The sequence below is a fragment of the Taudactylus pleione genome, unplaced genomic scaffold (assembly GCF_031769625.1).
Source record: "Taudactylus pleione unplaced genomic scaffold, aTauple2 ptg000857l, whole genome shotgun sequence".
Classification (NCBI taxonomy): Eukaryota; Metazoa; Chordata; class Amphibia; order Anura; family Myobatrachidae; genus Taudactylus; species Taudactylus pleione.
This window is the reverse complement of record NW_028285259.1, coordinates 263,568-281,566: the sequence shown is the minus strand read 5'-3', so window position 1 is coordinate 281,566 and position 17,999 is coordinate 263,568. Positions and strand designations below refer to the sequence as shown.

Sequence of the window (17,999 nt, the reverse complement as noted above, 5' to 3'; positions counted from 1 at the left end):
AACGCAGGCGTGCTTAAAGGTCAAAACGGGCGTTTTATGGGTGTGTATATTTAAAACAGCAGCGTCATTGACCACGTCACTGGGTTATTTTAGAGCCAGAACTGCTCGCAAATTTGTGGTAGCAAACACCAACCACAAGAATAGCGAGCAGTTCATACGCTGGTCGATGTACTCGATTAATCTAATAAATAGCGGACATGACGTAGGATGCGTGCGGCCAGGGGGCGTTTTTAACAAATAAACGAGCGTATGTTTTGCTCGTTCGTTCAGACTTAGAGGTGTGAACAGACTGCAATGTGCGTACGGATCATTTGAATAGCCACCCCTTGTTTTTAAACGAACGACCGCAAATAGCGAACGGCTCTGAATGAGGGCCCTAGAGTGAACACTACATTAGGTATTGCTCCTGTGCGGAGACAGCTGTTCCTAAGTAGCAGTGTTACTTAATCCTTCCTCATTGGCGATCTGCGCATGCGTAACCTAAATTCACTCATGGACACGGCAGATTAGGCCCCTTAATCATTTGCTGTTCACATCTTCATATAACATACCCACAGGTATAGACCGAAATTATCTGTTTGTATAGGGCAGCGTCTATGGATTAACAATTGTATATGTATAATTTGCTTAGTCCCTTTGTCAGGAATGCTCTTCGAATATCTCAAAGAATAATTAAGATATTAATGTGATTCTTTTACAACTGATTTCAATCAGCAATAAATTACAGAATTTGGAATAAAAATGTATAAAATTTGATGAACAAAATCAACAGAAACCATAATAAATGCTTTGGTATAGCTAACCTGGAAATGTCAAGACAACTACCAAAACACAGAGCCTCCACAGTGACCCGGGGGAAGCAGGATAGGGGTGACCGCGGCCACTGTTCTCATGCACTACTGGTGGTCTGTGCTCTCACATGGACCCGACATCCTAGCCATGTGTGGACACTGTTTACTTTCTGCCCAGTTCGGCTCCTGATTGGCCGCGTGATGTAGCTATTACACAATGAGGGAGGGCGCACGGGCAGCACAACACAAGACTGCTGCCATAGGGGGCGCTCTTCCCACACCTACTTTCTCCAACACGTCGATTCCAGGCTCGCAACTCCCAGCCAATCAGCACCGGGTTTGTGCCTCTAAAGCAACGCCTCTTTTCTGTCTCTGCTTTCCATGAGAGTTGCCGGCAGCCGCTGATTGGCGGGAGGCTGGGAGATGGTGAGGCGGAGAAACAGTGCATTATCATTTGCATCTATAGGGGCTCAGCTTGCAATACCCCCTGGAAACTGTCCATTTTGCTTCAGAGTCTATGGCCAAATATATCATCACACTTACAAATTGGCGAAATGTTACAATAAACAAATTCCCAAAACCCATAAAAGGGTGTGGCTTAGCCGGCTATGTTTCACACACATCTTTTATTACCCGATTTCGTCGTATTAACATATGATCTAGCAAAGCATTTTCTGTGCGTATATTCTGGGTCAAATTGGCAAAATGTTCGCCATGGGCATACTAGTACTGTAATACTACACCTTATGCTGGGCATACACTATACAATTATCTGTCAGATATCTGTCCAATCTGGCTGGTTGAAATTAAAATCGTGTAATGTATGGCAGCAAATGACAATCGACCATTTGCTCACAAACACTGGAAAACAGACAAAAATGGTTGTTCAGACAAATTGGTTAAAACACAGGAATGTAACCAATTTGAACAATTGTTTTTTTCCTTTTTCAAGTGTTTAAAACCATATGATCGACTGTCGTTTGCTCCCATACATTACCAGGTTTTCATTCCAACCAGCCAGATTGGACAGATATCTGACAGATAATTGTATAGTGCACAGGTTCTCAAACTCGGTCCTCAGGACCCCAGACAGTGCATGTTTTCCAGGTCTCCTCACAGAATCACAAGTGAAATAATTAGCTTAATCTGTGGATCTTTTAAAATGTGTCAGTGAGTAATGAATACACCTGTGCACTTGCTAGGCAACCTGGAAAATGTGAACCGTGTGGGGTCCTGAGGACCGAGTTTGAGAACCACCGGTATAGTGGATGCCCAGCTTTAGGATCAGTTTACTTTCTGATGTCTTTTTTTTATTGTTGTGTTTGTGAGTTAATGAAATTTGCACCAAATAATAGGGTGTCTGTCATATGAGTTAATTTTTTTTTATATTGTTTTAACATTAAACAAATATAATTATCAACTGACTTGAAAAGTGCAGTGTGTACATTGGATGAACGTTTTTTTCCTTTTATTAAGCTACTTACAATGTCGGTCTCTTACAGAGCACTTTACTTAGAAGTGTCCACTTGTATTTCTATCAAATAAAATGAACTTTGCTAGTGCAGATAGAAAAAAATACAGCAACCCCTATAGATGGCGCTAATAGGCAATACTGGCATATATATATATATATATGAGATAGACAGGCAACTCAATTTTCCTGAGGATTCAGATGCTGCATCTTTAAAAAAAGGGAGGACTGGCACATTCCCAATTCAAATAAAGAAGCACACCAAATGAGGAAGGTGCACAGACTGGTATTAATATATGAACTATAGAGAAACCAATGTCACACTCCATTACAGAGGTTGAAGCACCACCATTGTTGTCTTGTTACTTTCCCAGAAAACACTTACTCCCTATACTGTAGGGAATCTTTAGCATGCACATATAGGTGAATGTATACCTTCTTATCAGGCATATGTTTAATGGGAGGCACAGAAGATGAGAAGGGAAGGTCTCTGAAAGGAACTCCAGGGGCCATTCATGGCTGGCTTTGGTACTGTACTCAAAGCTTTTCAATGGAAATGTCTTTACTAATAGAAAATACAATATTTTCTCTCATTGCTGCATAAACACAAATATATAAAACGGCAATATTGTGAGAATATTGTCTGTTTAATTGGTGTTGTCTTGTGTTTGACTGCATTTTCAGATATATGGCGTGCTTACTGGGAGATCGTACTTGTATGGAAAGTCTGAGGAAGGACATCACTGATCTACAGGGTACTGTGATCGATGTGTTCTCAAGAGTTGGCGCTGTGCGATCTCCCTCCTGGAAGTTCCCAGATAAAATATCTTGTGACCTAGACCTGGTACAGATGCTGGACAGATATGATTATGTGGAGAATGATGCAGATTTCACACAGCTTTCACATATGGTATTATTGGAGCTTGTAATTGACAGGTATGCTAAATTTAAAGAGAAAGAAGGGGTTTCTTACTCAATGCACATACCCGTAATTGACATACAGTTACCTAGTTTGTAAGTTTATTTTATGTGAATCATGGTAAGGTTTAAAATATACCGAATATTGTAATTAAAATAAATAGTTAGAGCAAAATATAGATAGTGATAAAGTTAAGAAAATTAGTGAAATTAAAATTTAAACAAAGTTTCTATCTATAACACAATTCTTATTCTCCAATATATCATTATTTCTATTTTGTTATTCTTTTATTTATTCTTGTTTCTTATTTCTGAAAGGACATTCTTTCTATTGGGTTTAGTATTAAATATATGAGTTTTAGATTTAGTCCTTTTCAGAGGTGGTAGTTTTATTTATCTCATTCAGTTTAACTCCTAATGATTCCCCTTACATTGTTATGATGTTTCACTTGTGCAATTGCAAATAGTGCTGTTGAAATTGCAATTCCTTGTTATCCAGCTAGAATCCTGATAGATGTTCTTATATTGCAGTATGTTGCAATGTTAATTTGTGTAAATTGTAAACGATACTATGTATCATGATTTGAACACAGTGTGTCCTCCCATATACATTGATGTTGTTTCACTGCATTTAGTGGTGACATCGACAGTGACAGTGATTTCTTTCAAACAGCTTTTTACGATGGGTACACACTGGCCGATATAACATGGGCACCTCAGCAGGTGCATACCAGCGATATGTTTGTGAACGACGTAGTTCACAGACATATCACGTCGGCTGTGCAGCACAGCTGGTGGCCAATATATCTGCAGATGTATTGGCACATTGTGCTGTGTGTACTGGCAACCAGCAACAGGGCAGGCATATGTAAATCCCCGTTCAGTTGTGACATCAGAGGGGATTAGGTTTAGGGACTGACGGGGGGAGGTTAGGGTTAGGCACTAGGGGGGGAAGTTAGGGATAGGCACCCCTATGAGAGTGTTAGGGGGGGAGAGGGGAGGGTTAGGGTTACTTACCTTCGCTGTCGGGATTCCGTCCTGCCGGACCAGCAGTGTCGGGATTTGAACCGGCGGCTGAACAGCCACTGGCATAACAATCCCATTCCGATAAATATATGTCACTAAAGAATTACCATACAATGCATACATTTGTACTGTATAAAGACACATAGATTTGCAAAACCATATAAGACTTTAACCAAATTAAAATAAATGAAACAATGATTATTTGATCATCACATGGTTATCTATATTGATATTTATATATTTTTGCTAATCTCTTCTTGAACCTCGTGTTTGTCATTATTTACACTTGTTCTTGTATCATAAAGACAATGGCTTTGTGTTTATGTCAAAAAGTGCAAGCCGCATTTGAAAGAACATTAAACACTCAATATTAAGCATTCAATATGCAGGTCACACGCATTTTTCAATACGTCCACAATGCAAACAGTATGGAACTTCAGACAAGCATTTTTTTTTTATAATCTTGTTACTTTGCTTTCAAGGTATGACGTCCATCAGCCAAATTAGTTTACTCACTAGTGTGTTTCCTTCTCATGTTATTAGCCAGTTCATATTTGTGTAATTAACCAGATCCTGTTTGGTATTTGCTCTTTTATGTTCAGGTTGCTTCTTCTTCTTCAAAGTTTTGATGTATACACTGAATTGATCAGCAGTGATGGTCGTTTCACTCCATCTCGCGGTCCTGGACCCTCTATGTCTGTTGGGCTAACGGTTCGGAAATATTGGAGCAGCATGATGAAGTTAGGAACAATTTACCAACAGGCAGTGAGTGAACTTTAATCATCATCTGTTGATTTTTTTATTTACTGAGGAAGATCCAGTCTGCTTTCCTGCACCATTGCAAACAACATTGGGCCAAGTTCAATTAGCCGCGAAAAGTGCCGCCTGGTGAAAAGCAGATTGAATTCGCCTCATTCGCCTGTTTTCTCCATGCGCGTCCCCACTTTTCGCCCTATTCAATTGTAAAACACGCGAAAATGCGGATAGGCGACTGTTCTCCAAAGCGAAACTAGCGAAAAGGACCTTTTTTGGGGAGGAAATCAGTCTGTACCCCATAAAAAGCTTCAGTGACCCTGGGAATCAATATAGAATAGTAGTAGTACCTAATAAAGGTATTTAGTGAACTTATTTTGTTGCAATGGGCTGTTATATGCATATTTGCATATGTGTGGACAAATGAAAGAAAGCAATGTTTTTTTTCTGAAAAATAAGTACCGAGGTTAACTTTGGGGTACCTGAAAATGGGTACTAGTATATTTTGATGTCTGTAAAATGAAGATTTAAAAAAATATCAAAAATACACCTGCTGCAGCCTCCTGCAATCTCAAAAACACCTCTCATCCATATAGCCCCCCAAAGTACCAGGCCCCCCCACGTTTTTCCATTTTTCCAAAACTTTTTTCATTTTCGCCCCAAAAATGACATGTCTTTTTTGGGGTGAATTAAGGTTTTTTTTTGCCCTATTAGTCATTAGGGGGGTGTCCAAAGGGTTCTGAACCAGTCCCCACATTTTTACCCCAAAATATGGGTTTTGCTCTTCTTTTCTCCTGCCTTTTGCTGGAGACACTTTTGCCTGTTTTTGCCTATTGTGTTTTCGCGTAGGCGATAACTCTGGGGAATTAAATATGGAGATACTTTGTAAACAGGCGAAAAGTGCAAATCGGAGAAAACGTTTCTCCAAACTGTAATTTTCACAGCTAATTGAATACGACCCATAGTGTGTATGAATATGTAGTGTAGAAGGGTATTTGCTGTACCTTTCTATATATATATATATATATATAATATATATATATATATATATATATATATATATATAGTACCATTATTGTATGTTGGTCTAGATTTGTTTTCTACAATATGTATAGTTTCCAGAAAGAATGAGGTGCGTAGAAATAGCTTTGTTGATTTGTACTTATATATATAGATTGCTTTATTGCCTTTACAATTTCCTTTTATCCGTAGAGATCATCTACCAATGAAAACGTAAGTGTGACTAAAAACAGAGGGACCACTAACGAGTCTAACCATTTACTTACTGAAAGTCGCCGCCTCAACTGCACCCTGGCCGAAATGGCTCTTTCCATTGCAAAAGACACTCGCACTGTAGGCTCACAAACATTAGAGTCTGCTCTCGTACCCTGTGATGCATGTGCCATTGCTCAGAGTAGCCTAAAAGAAGTTAGTGATGCAATTGTTAGAGTGTGTAGCAGTCAGAACCTGCCCTCCTCTCTCACAAAAATCCAAGATGTTTTACCAACTGGTGGAATCTTGTCACCAAGTGAAATGCGATACTGGGCCAATGAGGAGAGCAAGGACCTAGCTCGCATTAGTAAGCACCTGTCAGAGCTTACACAGGTGATCCAACCTCTGAAGAGTAAGCTTGAAGCTGCTAAGCTGGAGAATGATAGGCTGCAACAAAATGTAGAAAGCTACAAGAGTCAGTTGCAAGAACAGAGAGAAGAGCTGCAGAAACAGGCAAAGGACAATGAAAGGAAGATGCAAGAAAAGGGGCAGCAGAATCAGGATGTGGTGGACAAGCTGGAAAGAGACAAAGAGGAACTGAAGAAAGGTAATGATTGTTTTAAACTGTCTTTGAGCACACTTAGACCATTGTATGTAGGCATATGTGCTGCTAATTAACTATGTACTTTATTTAGGGTCTGCATTCCTAGAGGAAAGAGTTTCCATCCTGAAAGAGGAGCTAAAAACCCAACACTGTACAATTCGAGACTTGGGTAAGGTACAATGGAAATTGCATAAGACAATAGTAGTGTAGTATGTTTAATTGTTCAGAATAACACTGCAAGAACTCCTCATGTGTAGGACTGGGGTAAATATAATAGTGTAAATTCAATTTCTTGATGATGGCCACGTAGTGCCTCCGGAACAGTCGTTGAGTGCACTAGGCGACCATCCATCTTCACCGATTTACCATTGCACCCCAAATAGCTGCACAGGAAAATTAGCATAGATTGCTTACCATATTCAATGGTAATGTGCACAGCTGGCCAACGTGATGATGGCTAGCAGCAAATCGCTAAGAACTGAATCAGCCACAGTGCAAAAAATAGAACTCTAAAAGTCTGTAGCCTCTCCCATAAATTCAAAGAAATTCATTAGTGCTCACCCAAACAGCATCTCCTAAGAGACAAGTCCATTAAAAATCAAATTTTTTGGTACGTGTCAAAGATAGAATCTCTCCATTTCACACACGTGATTTGCACAAGCACGGTTCCTCCAACCACTAATGAAGCATATGCTCAAATCTGGTCAGTTCCGAGCCGCAACTGGTCAGGTGGTGTCTGTCATGTGCATCCTTCCCTTTTTTTTAAGTTGCTACAGCAAAGTATATGGTTTAAATTAACTTACTTGCTTTGGGTTAGTATATGGGTGAGCATTTATGGCTTCTTTAATTGGTGGAAGAGGTTACAGACTCTCCTGATTTACAATTTATGTGAATTTTATTACATTTGTTAAATTCTTGTCATGAAGACTTTAGAAGACTTTACAATTCCAATGCTACAACGTCATGTACTGAGCATTTCCCATTGAATACAACAAGAAAAATACCTAGGCACTTGATGAGTAAATGCCACACCCTGAATACTTCAGCTGGTTGGGGTAGTCAATCCCAAAATAAATATATAATATGTTGCAAAAAGCAGCTGGTTATTCAGAAGGTGAATACACTATATCAAAATTCGAATTTATAAAAGGTTATTTTTATTAAATTAAATACTAGAATTCAATATGCATTAGTCCTTATTTGCACATGTTACATATGTTAAACATTTAAAAAAAATAAATAAATATAAATATATATATATATATATATATATATATATATATATAAATAGCATGTGGCCCTGTATGTAACCTACACAGACAATGATCTCCAAAATATACTAATTTAATAATTTTCAATAATTCAGGATATTGTAATGTTGGCCAGCTGCAAACAGAATCTAAGCAGCACAAAGGTCCTGTATGAATTAACAGGCTTTAGTAGGCAACTGGTCAGGTGGTGTCTGTCATGTGCATCCTTCCCTTTTTTTTTTATTTTCTCCAGCAAAGTGTATGGTTTAAATTAACTTACTTGCTTTGGGTCAGTATTTGGCTTTCTTTAATTGATGGAAAAGGTTACAGACTCCTGATTTACAATTAATGTGATTTTTATTACATTTGTTAAATTCTTGTCCTGAAGACATTACAATTCCTATGCTACAATGTCATGTACTGAGCATTTCCCATTGAATGTTGGCATGCAACATTTTTGAGGAAAAATATATTTTGTGTTGTTTATGCAGCTTGTTTTGCATTTAGGTGCTTTTTTTGTTTTGTAGCTGAGTTAGATATCCAACTACGTTATTTAGTGGTTTCTTAGATAGCTATAAAGTGAAGTGCTACTTATAATAATTATTTTATATTAAACTGTGCAACTGTTGCTCCCACTAGTGAGTTATGTATTATTGTCAAATCTTCTGCAACTAAAAATAGAAAACTTTAATTAGTATTTAGCAACCTGTTTATGGTACAGCTTTGTCAGCAGCAGAACCGTTCACATTTAAAGCAAATGCTTATAGTCTTATTTATAGGAATACTGGACGCACTAGTAAGAAGAGGACATCATCACAAAATTATTGTTTTCTATGGGAGTATAATCCTTATAGGTAATAACCCCATATATGAGGTTAGGTGTGAGTATGCTAATCAATATGATTATACTTAAGCTTATGTTATTGTCAATTGCTGTTATTCTATAAATGAGAGAATAGTTAGAAGCCTCTTTTATTAATGAGTGGAGTTAAATAATTTGTCTTAGAACTGGCAAGACAGAAGCTGTTGGGTGAGATACAGAGCATGGTGCACATAGAAGAAGTGACCGGACTGGAGAAGAAAATGAGTAATTTGAAAGTACATCTAGAAAGAACATTGCAGAGACTGCAGGACTCAGAGGAAACTGTATCTAAAGAGAGAGCACGTGGAGAGAGTCTCGAAAACCACAAAGAGGTGACTGAGCCCTAAAATCTTACAGCATGTTCACACAAAAGGAGATTCTAATGTTTTCATTGAAAAATATGGGCTACTTAAAACACACTTTCATGCAGTCATCTAATCCACAGACCATATATTATGTATTTCACTGTACAATATAAATGTAATGATCCATTCAGTATAATGTGTTGGTGCTTTATAAATAATTGATAGTAAAAATATATTTAATTCTTCAGTTAAAGGCAATAGAATTTCTGGTGAGCTATGCATAACAGTTCGACAATGTTGCTAGATGATATTAAGACCTAGGTATATTGTGCCTTAAAGAAGCACCTTTGGACTAAATGTACTCTCTAGGGGCACCCTTCCCATGTATCTCTTTGGTGTTACCAGTAGAAGAGACCTGTCAGAGCAGGTGGAGTCAGCCCCTCTTTAGTTTTCACGGAGCATGGATGATGTTGTGCAGTGAAGCAACTAATTGAACAGAAACTGTAGATAACGCATTCACGATACATACGTACTACGTATATACTGAGCAGATGTTTAACTCATCACTCACAAAGTTGACCACATTCTTCTCTCCCAGCTGTCTGTTCACAGACATGGCCCAATAAGAGTGGAGAGCTCTGAGGCCTGGACACACATGGGTTACCCATTAATGTAAAGCATTTAGGCATATCCTAATATGTGCAGGCAATATGCATATGTCACAAGAAAAATACAAGATCTGTCTTTTAAATGCAGGTCTGCTTTTGGCTGTAAACTAGTTGAATTTTGTTTCATAATGTAAGTTTAGCATCACAGACTTCCTGCATCAGTGTAATTGGGACCCTCCTCACATGGTGTCACAACCACTGTCCTATTCAGCACTGCCCTGACTAACACAAACACACAAGTGAGCATCTCACTGCGTCACACAATACCTGCTATCTGCTGCTGTCATTATCTTATGAAGACTAAATACAGTAACAAACACACAAATAAAAATGAAGTGTTTTTATTTTTTTTACTATTTTTTTTATTTGTTAATCATTAGGGTTACTAGCAATATATTTTCTATTCCACAGTGTGTTTGCTGTGAATATATTTGCCATATATTTTTTGTTTGACACTGAACCCAGTCCCTACAGGCGAAGCAGAAGTCTTTGTTGCAGCAATTGGACAGATTATCCCAAGAGTGTGAGAATGTACGAGGCAGTCTGGGGGATGCAGATGAGGAAAGAGCAAAACTGGAAGAGCAGATAGAACAAATGGAGAAAGAGGAGGAGAACCTGAAGAACCAATTGAAGGATCAACAGGTACTGCTCATTGAGTCATTGCACCTTTATTTCCTTTGTCTTCTTCATTTACATTATAATTAGTCTTCCTAGCCTAGACTTATCTTCATGCACTTTAGTGTATTAAATAGAAGTATCCACCTGATGTCACTTGGAGAGATAGCAGATCAGCAAAAAATATTATGTTCCAGTTCACTGTTCTGTCCTTGCCATGTTCCATTCATTCCTGTGCTGTATTTGTCCTTTACCCTTGTCTAGGAGATGGTCCAGGTGCTTCAGCAGGAGAAGGTGACCTTGGAGATGTCTGTGTCAGAGGTGAAGGGGCAGCTCGCTGAACTACAAGGATGCCTCCAGGTGCAAAAGGAAAGAGAGAAACTACTGGTGTCTTTCCCAGACTTACACCCACTGCCAGAATTTGAGAGTAAGCGCATGTTCTCGTTCAATGAGTATCCAAAATGTTTTAAATCAAAGGAAGCCTGATTATAATTATGACATCTGTTTTTTTTTAACATTTCTTAGAACAGCTTTACTTGTTTGGATATTTATTTATTAAAGTACTCTAACACAATTTTTGTATGTTTTCCAACTAACTATACCTATCCTTACTGCAAGGTATACTATAGCTTATGCACATGGCTCGTAATACCCACCCCAGGCAGCTATTTAATCCTTCACACATATGTAATATCATTGTGGACCTAATTAAATTGTTTAGGATTAACATATATGCATCTATGAATACTGACCTGCAGTCACCAATATAGGCTCTCACTGCTGGTAATGGTGTGTGAGAGAGCTGTCAGCCAGAGTCATTTCTGGGAGAGTGAGTCTGTGAGAAGAACATAGATCACAGGAAAACTTACAGAGCAATAGTAGAGAAAAATGATATCAGAGATAAAATGAGCGAGAGAGCAAGTAATAAAGAGAGATTACATTGGAAGTAAATCTGAAACAACATACTTATAATTGATGCACAAAGTGGGTGGTCAAGACACACCCCTGTTTTCTCCTCTTGTTGGCTGCGGCCTTTAACATTATGAACACAGGTAGAAAGTGTTGTATTATGCGCTCACCTATCTGTAACATAAATAGTATTGCAATGTAGCTGTGTAACTAAACTATTCTCTATAAAAATCTTTAAATATATTAATACCAATGATGAAGAAATGGCAAGCAGTATCAATATAATTGTTTAATACGGGAGACACAATACTGTGTTGCTAATGGTAGCTGTAAAAATACTGAATGCAGCTGGTTATGTGGGAAAATTAGAGACTCCTTTAGGGTGTCTCTATCCGTAGTGACCTCAAAATGAATGAACTACGTATCCACTGTAACCTTTGGAATGTCCAGCAATGGGATAAAGGTGATAGGTGTGCCCTTTGAGGGGGTTACCTTCCGTAATTATATACGTCACCTAAAGGTGAATAAACGTCAATGATGATGTGGATCAATTGGATAAAATGGGGTGAGGGATGTATCTTAGTTTATAAATAAACTGTATGGGGTGATTAACACCTCTGGAGTTCTTATTGCGTTCACCCCGCCGTGTGTTAGGATGTGAGGAACCTAACATCTAGGTTCCTTTCCGGACGCTCTGAACGAGCGCTCGCTCTGAATCAGGGCGTTTTTTTTGTTTTTTTGTGTGGCCTCCTGGCCGCTCGCTTAGCTGTGGGTGACCACCCACAGCTATTGCAAGCGGCCAGGTTGATGGTTTGCGATGGTCAAGACCATCGCGACCATCGGGCTTGCGACGAGACCCTTGTGGTAGGGTCTTGTGGCCGCAAGCCCCAGAGAGCCAGAAGCTCTCCCACTGACATCACTGGTGATGTCAGTGGGGCCGCCCCCAAACGGCAGGCGTTCCTTTGGGAACGCCTCCGTTTGGCCAGCCACTCACCCTGCCCGCCTACCAAACGGGGCGAGCTGTCAATCACCATCGACAGCTCGCCCCCTTTGGTGCGAGACCCGGAGCGACGGAGCATCCTTCGCTAGCCGGGTCTCGCGCATGCGCACGACAGAGCCGGCTCCGTCGTGCACATGCCCAGTGGGCAAACATTGACCCGGTTGCGAGCGCTCAGCGCTTGCGACCGGGTCTGAATCACGCCCACAGTTCTAGACCTAATGCATTTTCTCATTGAGTTTTAGACACTGACCAGCAGGGGCTGGCTGGCAACTTTTAGCCTGGGGGGCAAATGCATGCAGGCGGCCCTGGCAGAGGAGTAGCGTGTAGCCAGGGTGCCCGAAGAACGTGCGTGCTACGGCGCCGCCCCCCCTCAAGTGTTTCAGGGAGGAGACGGGTCCATATGGGATTAATGTAAGGTAAAAATAAAGATATGGGGCAGCCCCCTGTCGTAGTGCCCATATGCAGTGCCCCCGTGTGCCACAGGAGAGAACACCTTTATGCAGGCCTCCAGTAGTGCCCCCAATAGTGATCCCCCCCTATGCAGTGCCCCTTGTGCCCCCAGTAGTAAGCCCCTTATATAGTGCCCTCAGTAGTGGTCCCCCCTGTGCAGTGCCCCTTGTGCCCCAGTAGTAAGCCCCTTATATAGTGCCCCCAATAGTGGTACCCCCTATGCAGTGCCCCTTATATAGTGCCCCCGGTAGCAGTCCACCCCCATGCAGTGCCCCCAATAGTGGTAACCCTTATCCAATGCCCCTTAAATAGTGGCCCCAGTTGTAGTCTCTCCCCTATGCAGTACCCCCAGTATTGCCCTTTATATAGAGCCCCCAGCAGCGATGCAGTCCCCCAGTGGTAGGCCCCTCCCCCTATGTAGTGCCCCTAGTAGTAGTCCCCTCCCCCTTATGCAGTGCCCCTAGTAGTAGTCCCCTCCCCTTGTAGTGCCCCTAGTAGTAGTCCCCTCCCCTTGTAGTGCCCCTAGTAGTAGTCACCCCCCCCTTGTAGTGCCCCCAGTAGTAGTAGTACCCCCTTGTAGTGCCCCCAGTAGTAGCCCTCTTGTAGTGCCCCCAGTAGTAGTACTCTCCCCCCTTGTAGTGCCCCCAGTAGTAGTAGTCCCCCCCTTGTAGTTCCCCCAGTAGTAATATTCCTCCCCCTTGTAGTGCCCTCAGTAGTAGCCCCCCCCCCTTGTAGTGTCCCCAGTAGTAGCAGTAGTTCCCCCCCTTGTAGTGCCCTCAGTAGTAGCCCCCCCTTGTAGTGTCCCCAGTAGTAGTAGTAGTCCCCCATCCCCCTTGTAGTGCCCCCAGTAGTAGTAGTAGTCCCCCTTGTAGTGCCCCCTGTAGTAATAGTCCCCCCCTTGTAGTGCCCTCAGTAGTAGCACCCCCTTGTAGTGTCCCCAGTAATAGTAGTAGTCCCCCACCCCCCTTGTAGTGCCCCCAGTAGTAGTAGTCCCCCCCCCCTTGTAGTGCCCCCAGTAGTAGTAGTCCCCCCCCCTTGTAGTGCCCCCAGTAGTAGTAGTCCCCCCTTGTAGTGTCTCCAGTAGTAGTAGTAGTCCCCCACCCCCCTTGTAGTGCCCCCAGTAGTAGTAGTCCCCCCCCCTTTTAGTGGCCCCAGTAGTGGTCTCCTCATTGTAGTGCCAGACCCCCCCCCCAGTACACACACGTAATATAAAAAAAACAAAATAAAAAAAACCACTTACCTGAATCCCCGCTCCCGCCGCCGCCATCTGCTCCTCCGTCTGTCCTTCCGGGCCGGGCCGCTCTGCATTATGGGAGAGACATCATGACGTCTCTCCCATTGCCCACTGCGGGAGCCGGAAGATGAAGCGGCTCCCGCAGTGGGCGCAGCAGCAGCTAATGAGAGTCTGACAGACTCTCATTGGCTGCTGCTTACAACAAACACACAGCTGCCGGCGGCTGTGTGTTTGTCACTTGTGTAGCGCTGACTGAACTCCGTCCGGTCAGCGCTACACACATGGTGGGTGCAGTCTGTGTCACTGTGACACAGACTGCCCGCGGCCCGCATGACGCTGCGGCCCAGGGGGCAAATGGTCCCTGCCCCCCGGCCCAGCCCGCCACTGCTGACCAGTCAGTACCAGTGTCCCCTTCACATGTACAGTGTATATAGACAGGATCCTGTGCTTAATTATTATACATATGTTATATTATATTCGGGGGTAGATTATGAGAGGAGGGGGTTCATGCAGTTTCCATACGGGCCCCTTCCTCTCTCCCAATAGCTCCTTGGGATCTCAAACTGGTGCTAAAAGTCTCATAGAACCCCCTTTGTGAACTTGGTGGAGGTGAAGTTCCTTACCTGGACTGCCTCCCTGTTGGCTTTCACCATAGTTAGGATAGTTTCTTTCTGAGATGGGGATCTGTATTTTTGGTATCCTGGGTAATCAGGAAGGGAAAATTGTATTATATGTTGACAATACACTTTCATTCCTAAATTACTCCAGGGAATCATTGGACGCAGCTGAGCATTTGATTTACACCTTTGGGAAACGCTAAAGTCAAATGGTAAAAATATTTTACCTTTCTTCTATATCATCACTGCCCTGTGATTTGTTCCTCACTCCTTCATACCTCAAGATAGTGATAACTGGGTATTATAAAGATATGTTAAACTAGACATTGGACAGTATTAGGGCTATAGCTAGGGCTCTGTGGGCGGCACTGTCTCTGCCCCGCGGCCCTTGCTTCTGGCTAGCGGGGTGCCTGTAACGGGATCATTGCTGCAGTGCCACCCGGAATGTCCTTTGGATGCTTCAGACATGCACACTGCAGCCTGTACAGCCTCCCGGAGCGTCCTCAGGACATTCCCGGTAGTGCTGTAGTTCCCTGCGCTGGCAACCCTGCTCCCTCGGAATGACATAAAGATGTCATCTGGTCAGAGGGCATTGCCAGCACAGGATGCACTGCCGGCTAGTTACGGCACTGGTATTCGCCAAAATATGATCTAAAATTAATGCCTGGAGATCATGAACTCTGAATCTTAATGGCCAAAAGGCCATTACTAAAAGGTGTTTTCTTTCTTAAATATCATATCCCATACAATATGCTGAATGAAATATCTTCAGATGTTTTTTAAAAATACATTTACTCTCTATGCATTTTGTTTATACAAGCTGTTAAGGGCTACCTAATTCGTGGAAAATAAGGAGGAATGCTAGTACCTGGCATATGTAGGTCCTATCTTACCTCACAAATGGTAAATCTTGGGTTAAACAGGACCGTTCCATTGCAGACTACATTTTAGTCCAAGCATTTTACATTGGGTCTGAAACAATGAGATATTCAATTCTAGACTGTCAGACGATCTTCAGATACAGAACTGCATAATCCAATTGTGTAAGGTGTGGGAAATATGTCTTAGAAGACTGAAATGTAATACACTGTTTCACAGTACATTGCTGATAATAAACCTGTTGTAATTAAATAAAGTAGAGGATAAGAATTGTGGGCAACCAAAGGATAAGATACCTGATATTTGACGGTAAGACACTATTGACTTCCCAGCAGCTTATGTAAGTATGACGCTGCCAACTCTTGGTTCAGTAGCTATTGCAGCTGTGTCACATGGTTAGAACACAATGAGACCCAGGAGTATTGAATAGTTTCCCCACAAGGCTAGAATTTACAATAGTGGGAAATATTGTTGTTAAATTAATCTGTACATTATATTATACTCTATATTAGTCATCCCTGTCTCTGATAGTAAAATATTAATAATGGGTAGAGGATGGAAGACAATTTTTGGAAGAGGTGTAGGAAGAAGCACTTTCAATTTCCCATATCTGACTTTTCATGTAAGGAACCAAAATATTCAAATATTAATACTGTATTAAGCATACTTATATACCCAACACAAATGTATAATATAGGTATTAGGATCTCCCCTAATTGCCCTAAATCCAGAACAGGGGTACCTTTATATAATGAATGTAGAGCACGTTAATGATTTCTGCGCTAAAGTGGTAGAATATATACATTTTATGGGAGCAAAACCCCTTAGCAAATGACCAGGCCAGATTATATTTTAGAAGTCAATACTTACCCATTCCCATGGGATCCATATGGCTTTGTTATATACTAGAACATGTATTGCCCCAAGACAGACGCCATTGGGTTTACCCTCAATCCAAAACTAATGGCTGTGAAATTGTGGTGTATGCACTACTTGAGTTTAATGCCATATAATGAATAAGGTAATACACAGCAGAGAAAGGCAGAGCATAGATCTAAGGAAATTCTAATATATAGATAGGACAATTGGAATATGCCCCATTTATCCCAAGTATGTTATTAAATGATAGAACACTTGTTGGTAAAAATAATCACATACAAGAATTCTAGCAGTTGCAAAGACATATTTATTATGTATAAAACTTAATGGTAAAAAATACATTACCTTTAGCAATGCAATCAGATTTAGTATAAAAAGTGCAGTGCTTGTGTAATGATTAGGAAAATCTATTCATGGTATATTTACTGGCCCCACTCCCTCTCCTCTTTTCTTTACCTACAGTATTTATCCATAGCTGTTGTCATGTGTTATTTGTGATTTATACACTGCATTGCCAAAAGTAAGTGGACATATCACAGTCATATGTGTTGCTGTGATTCGCATTCATTCACTCATTAGTGAAGTTGGGTACAGATGAAGGGAGATCAGGGTGGTCAGGACTGGCTTGTAGTCTGTATTCTGATTCATCCCCCAAAGCCGCTCTTTTTGGTTTAGGTCAGAGCTGTGTGCAGGCCAGTCATGTTTTTTCACACCAAACTCGTCTATTCAATTTTTGATGGACCTCGCTTTGTGCGTGGGGTTTTTCTGTAATGCTGATACAAAATAGGGCCTTCCCCAATCTATTGTCACAAAGTTGAAAGCACACAGTTTTCTGGAATGCCATTGTATGCTGTAGTATTAATATTTCCTTTCACTGCAACTATGGGGCCTGAGTAAAACTTTGAAAAATAGCCCCAGACCATTATTTCTCCCCCTACCAAACTTTACAGTTACTAGTGTATATTTGAGCTAGAAGCCTGCTCCTGCCTCTCCGTATTCATTCATCAGACTTCCAAATGGTGAAGCAAGATTCATCACTCAAGAAGAGAACCACCAGTTGTAGTGTAAATCTCGCTAATAATGCTGATGTGCTTTACAGCAGTCCAGGTAAAGTTTGGTAGTACACATGGTGTTCTGATACTTGTATGCGGCCATAGAAATCCAGTCTATGAAGTTTTGGATGAACAGTTCTTGTGCTGATGTGGTTTCCAGAGGCAGTTTGGAACTCTGTATTGATTGTTGAAACTTTTTTATAGGCTACGCATGTTTACAGTTATACTGCCAACACCATTAAAATACTTTAAACTGCATTTCAACCTTGTTGGCATAGTGCCGCCAACATAGTCCCACCAATCTCGTGCTTGTTTACATAATGAGTGTTAAAGTAACATATGTATTCCATGATAGGTAGGTCTTTTATAGGACAAATTAGTTATGTGCTGTAGATGATACATCTATAGTACATAATCACAAAGGAGTAAATATGTATCTTAATCCTGAATTGCAGGCCCCTGTACAGATATACAGTAGAGAAATATTAATATATTTGTACTGGA

General features: G+C 41.2%; 1 protein-coding gene across 1 annotated transcript in view; it reads left to right on the top strand.

Moving 5' to 3' along the window:
- Positions 1 to 17,999, top strand: part of CCDC157 (coiled-coil domain containing 157) — a 37,738-nt gene that overhangs the window by 3,180 nt on the left and 16,559 nt on the right. The window contains exons 2-8 of the mRNA XM_088458840.1: positions 2,947 to 3,198; positions 4,809 to 4,971; positions 6,172 to 6,778; positions 6,867 to 6,944; positions 9,032 to 9,219; positions 10,326 to 10,502; positions 10,740 to 10,902. Of these exons, the coding sequence (XP_088314966.1) occupies positions 2,951 to 3,198; positions 4,809 to 4,971; positions 6,172 to 6,778; positions 6,867 to 6,944; positions 9,032 to 9,219; positions 10,326 to 10,502; positions 10,740 to 10,902 (1,624 nt within the window). The 5' untranslated portion in view covers positions 2,947 to 2,950. The remainder of the gene's footprint in view (positions 1 to 2,946; positions 3,199 to 4,808; positions 4,972 to 6,171; positions 6,779 to 6,866; positions 6,945 to 9,031; positions 9,220 to 10,325; positions 10,503 to 10,739; positions 10,903 to 17,999) is intronic.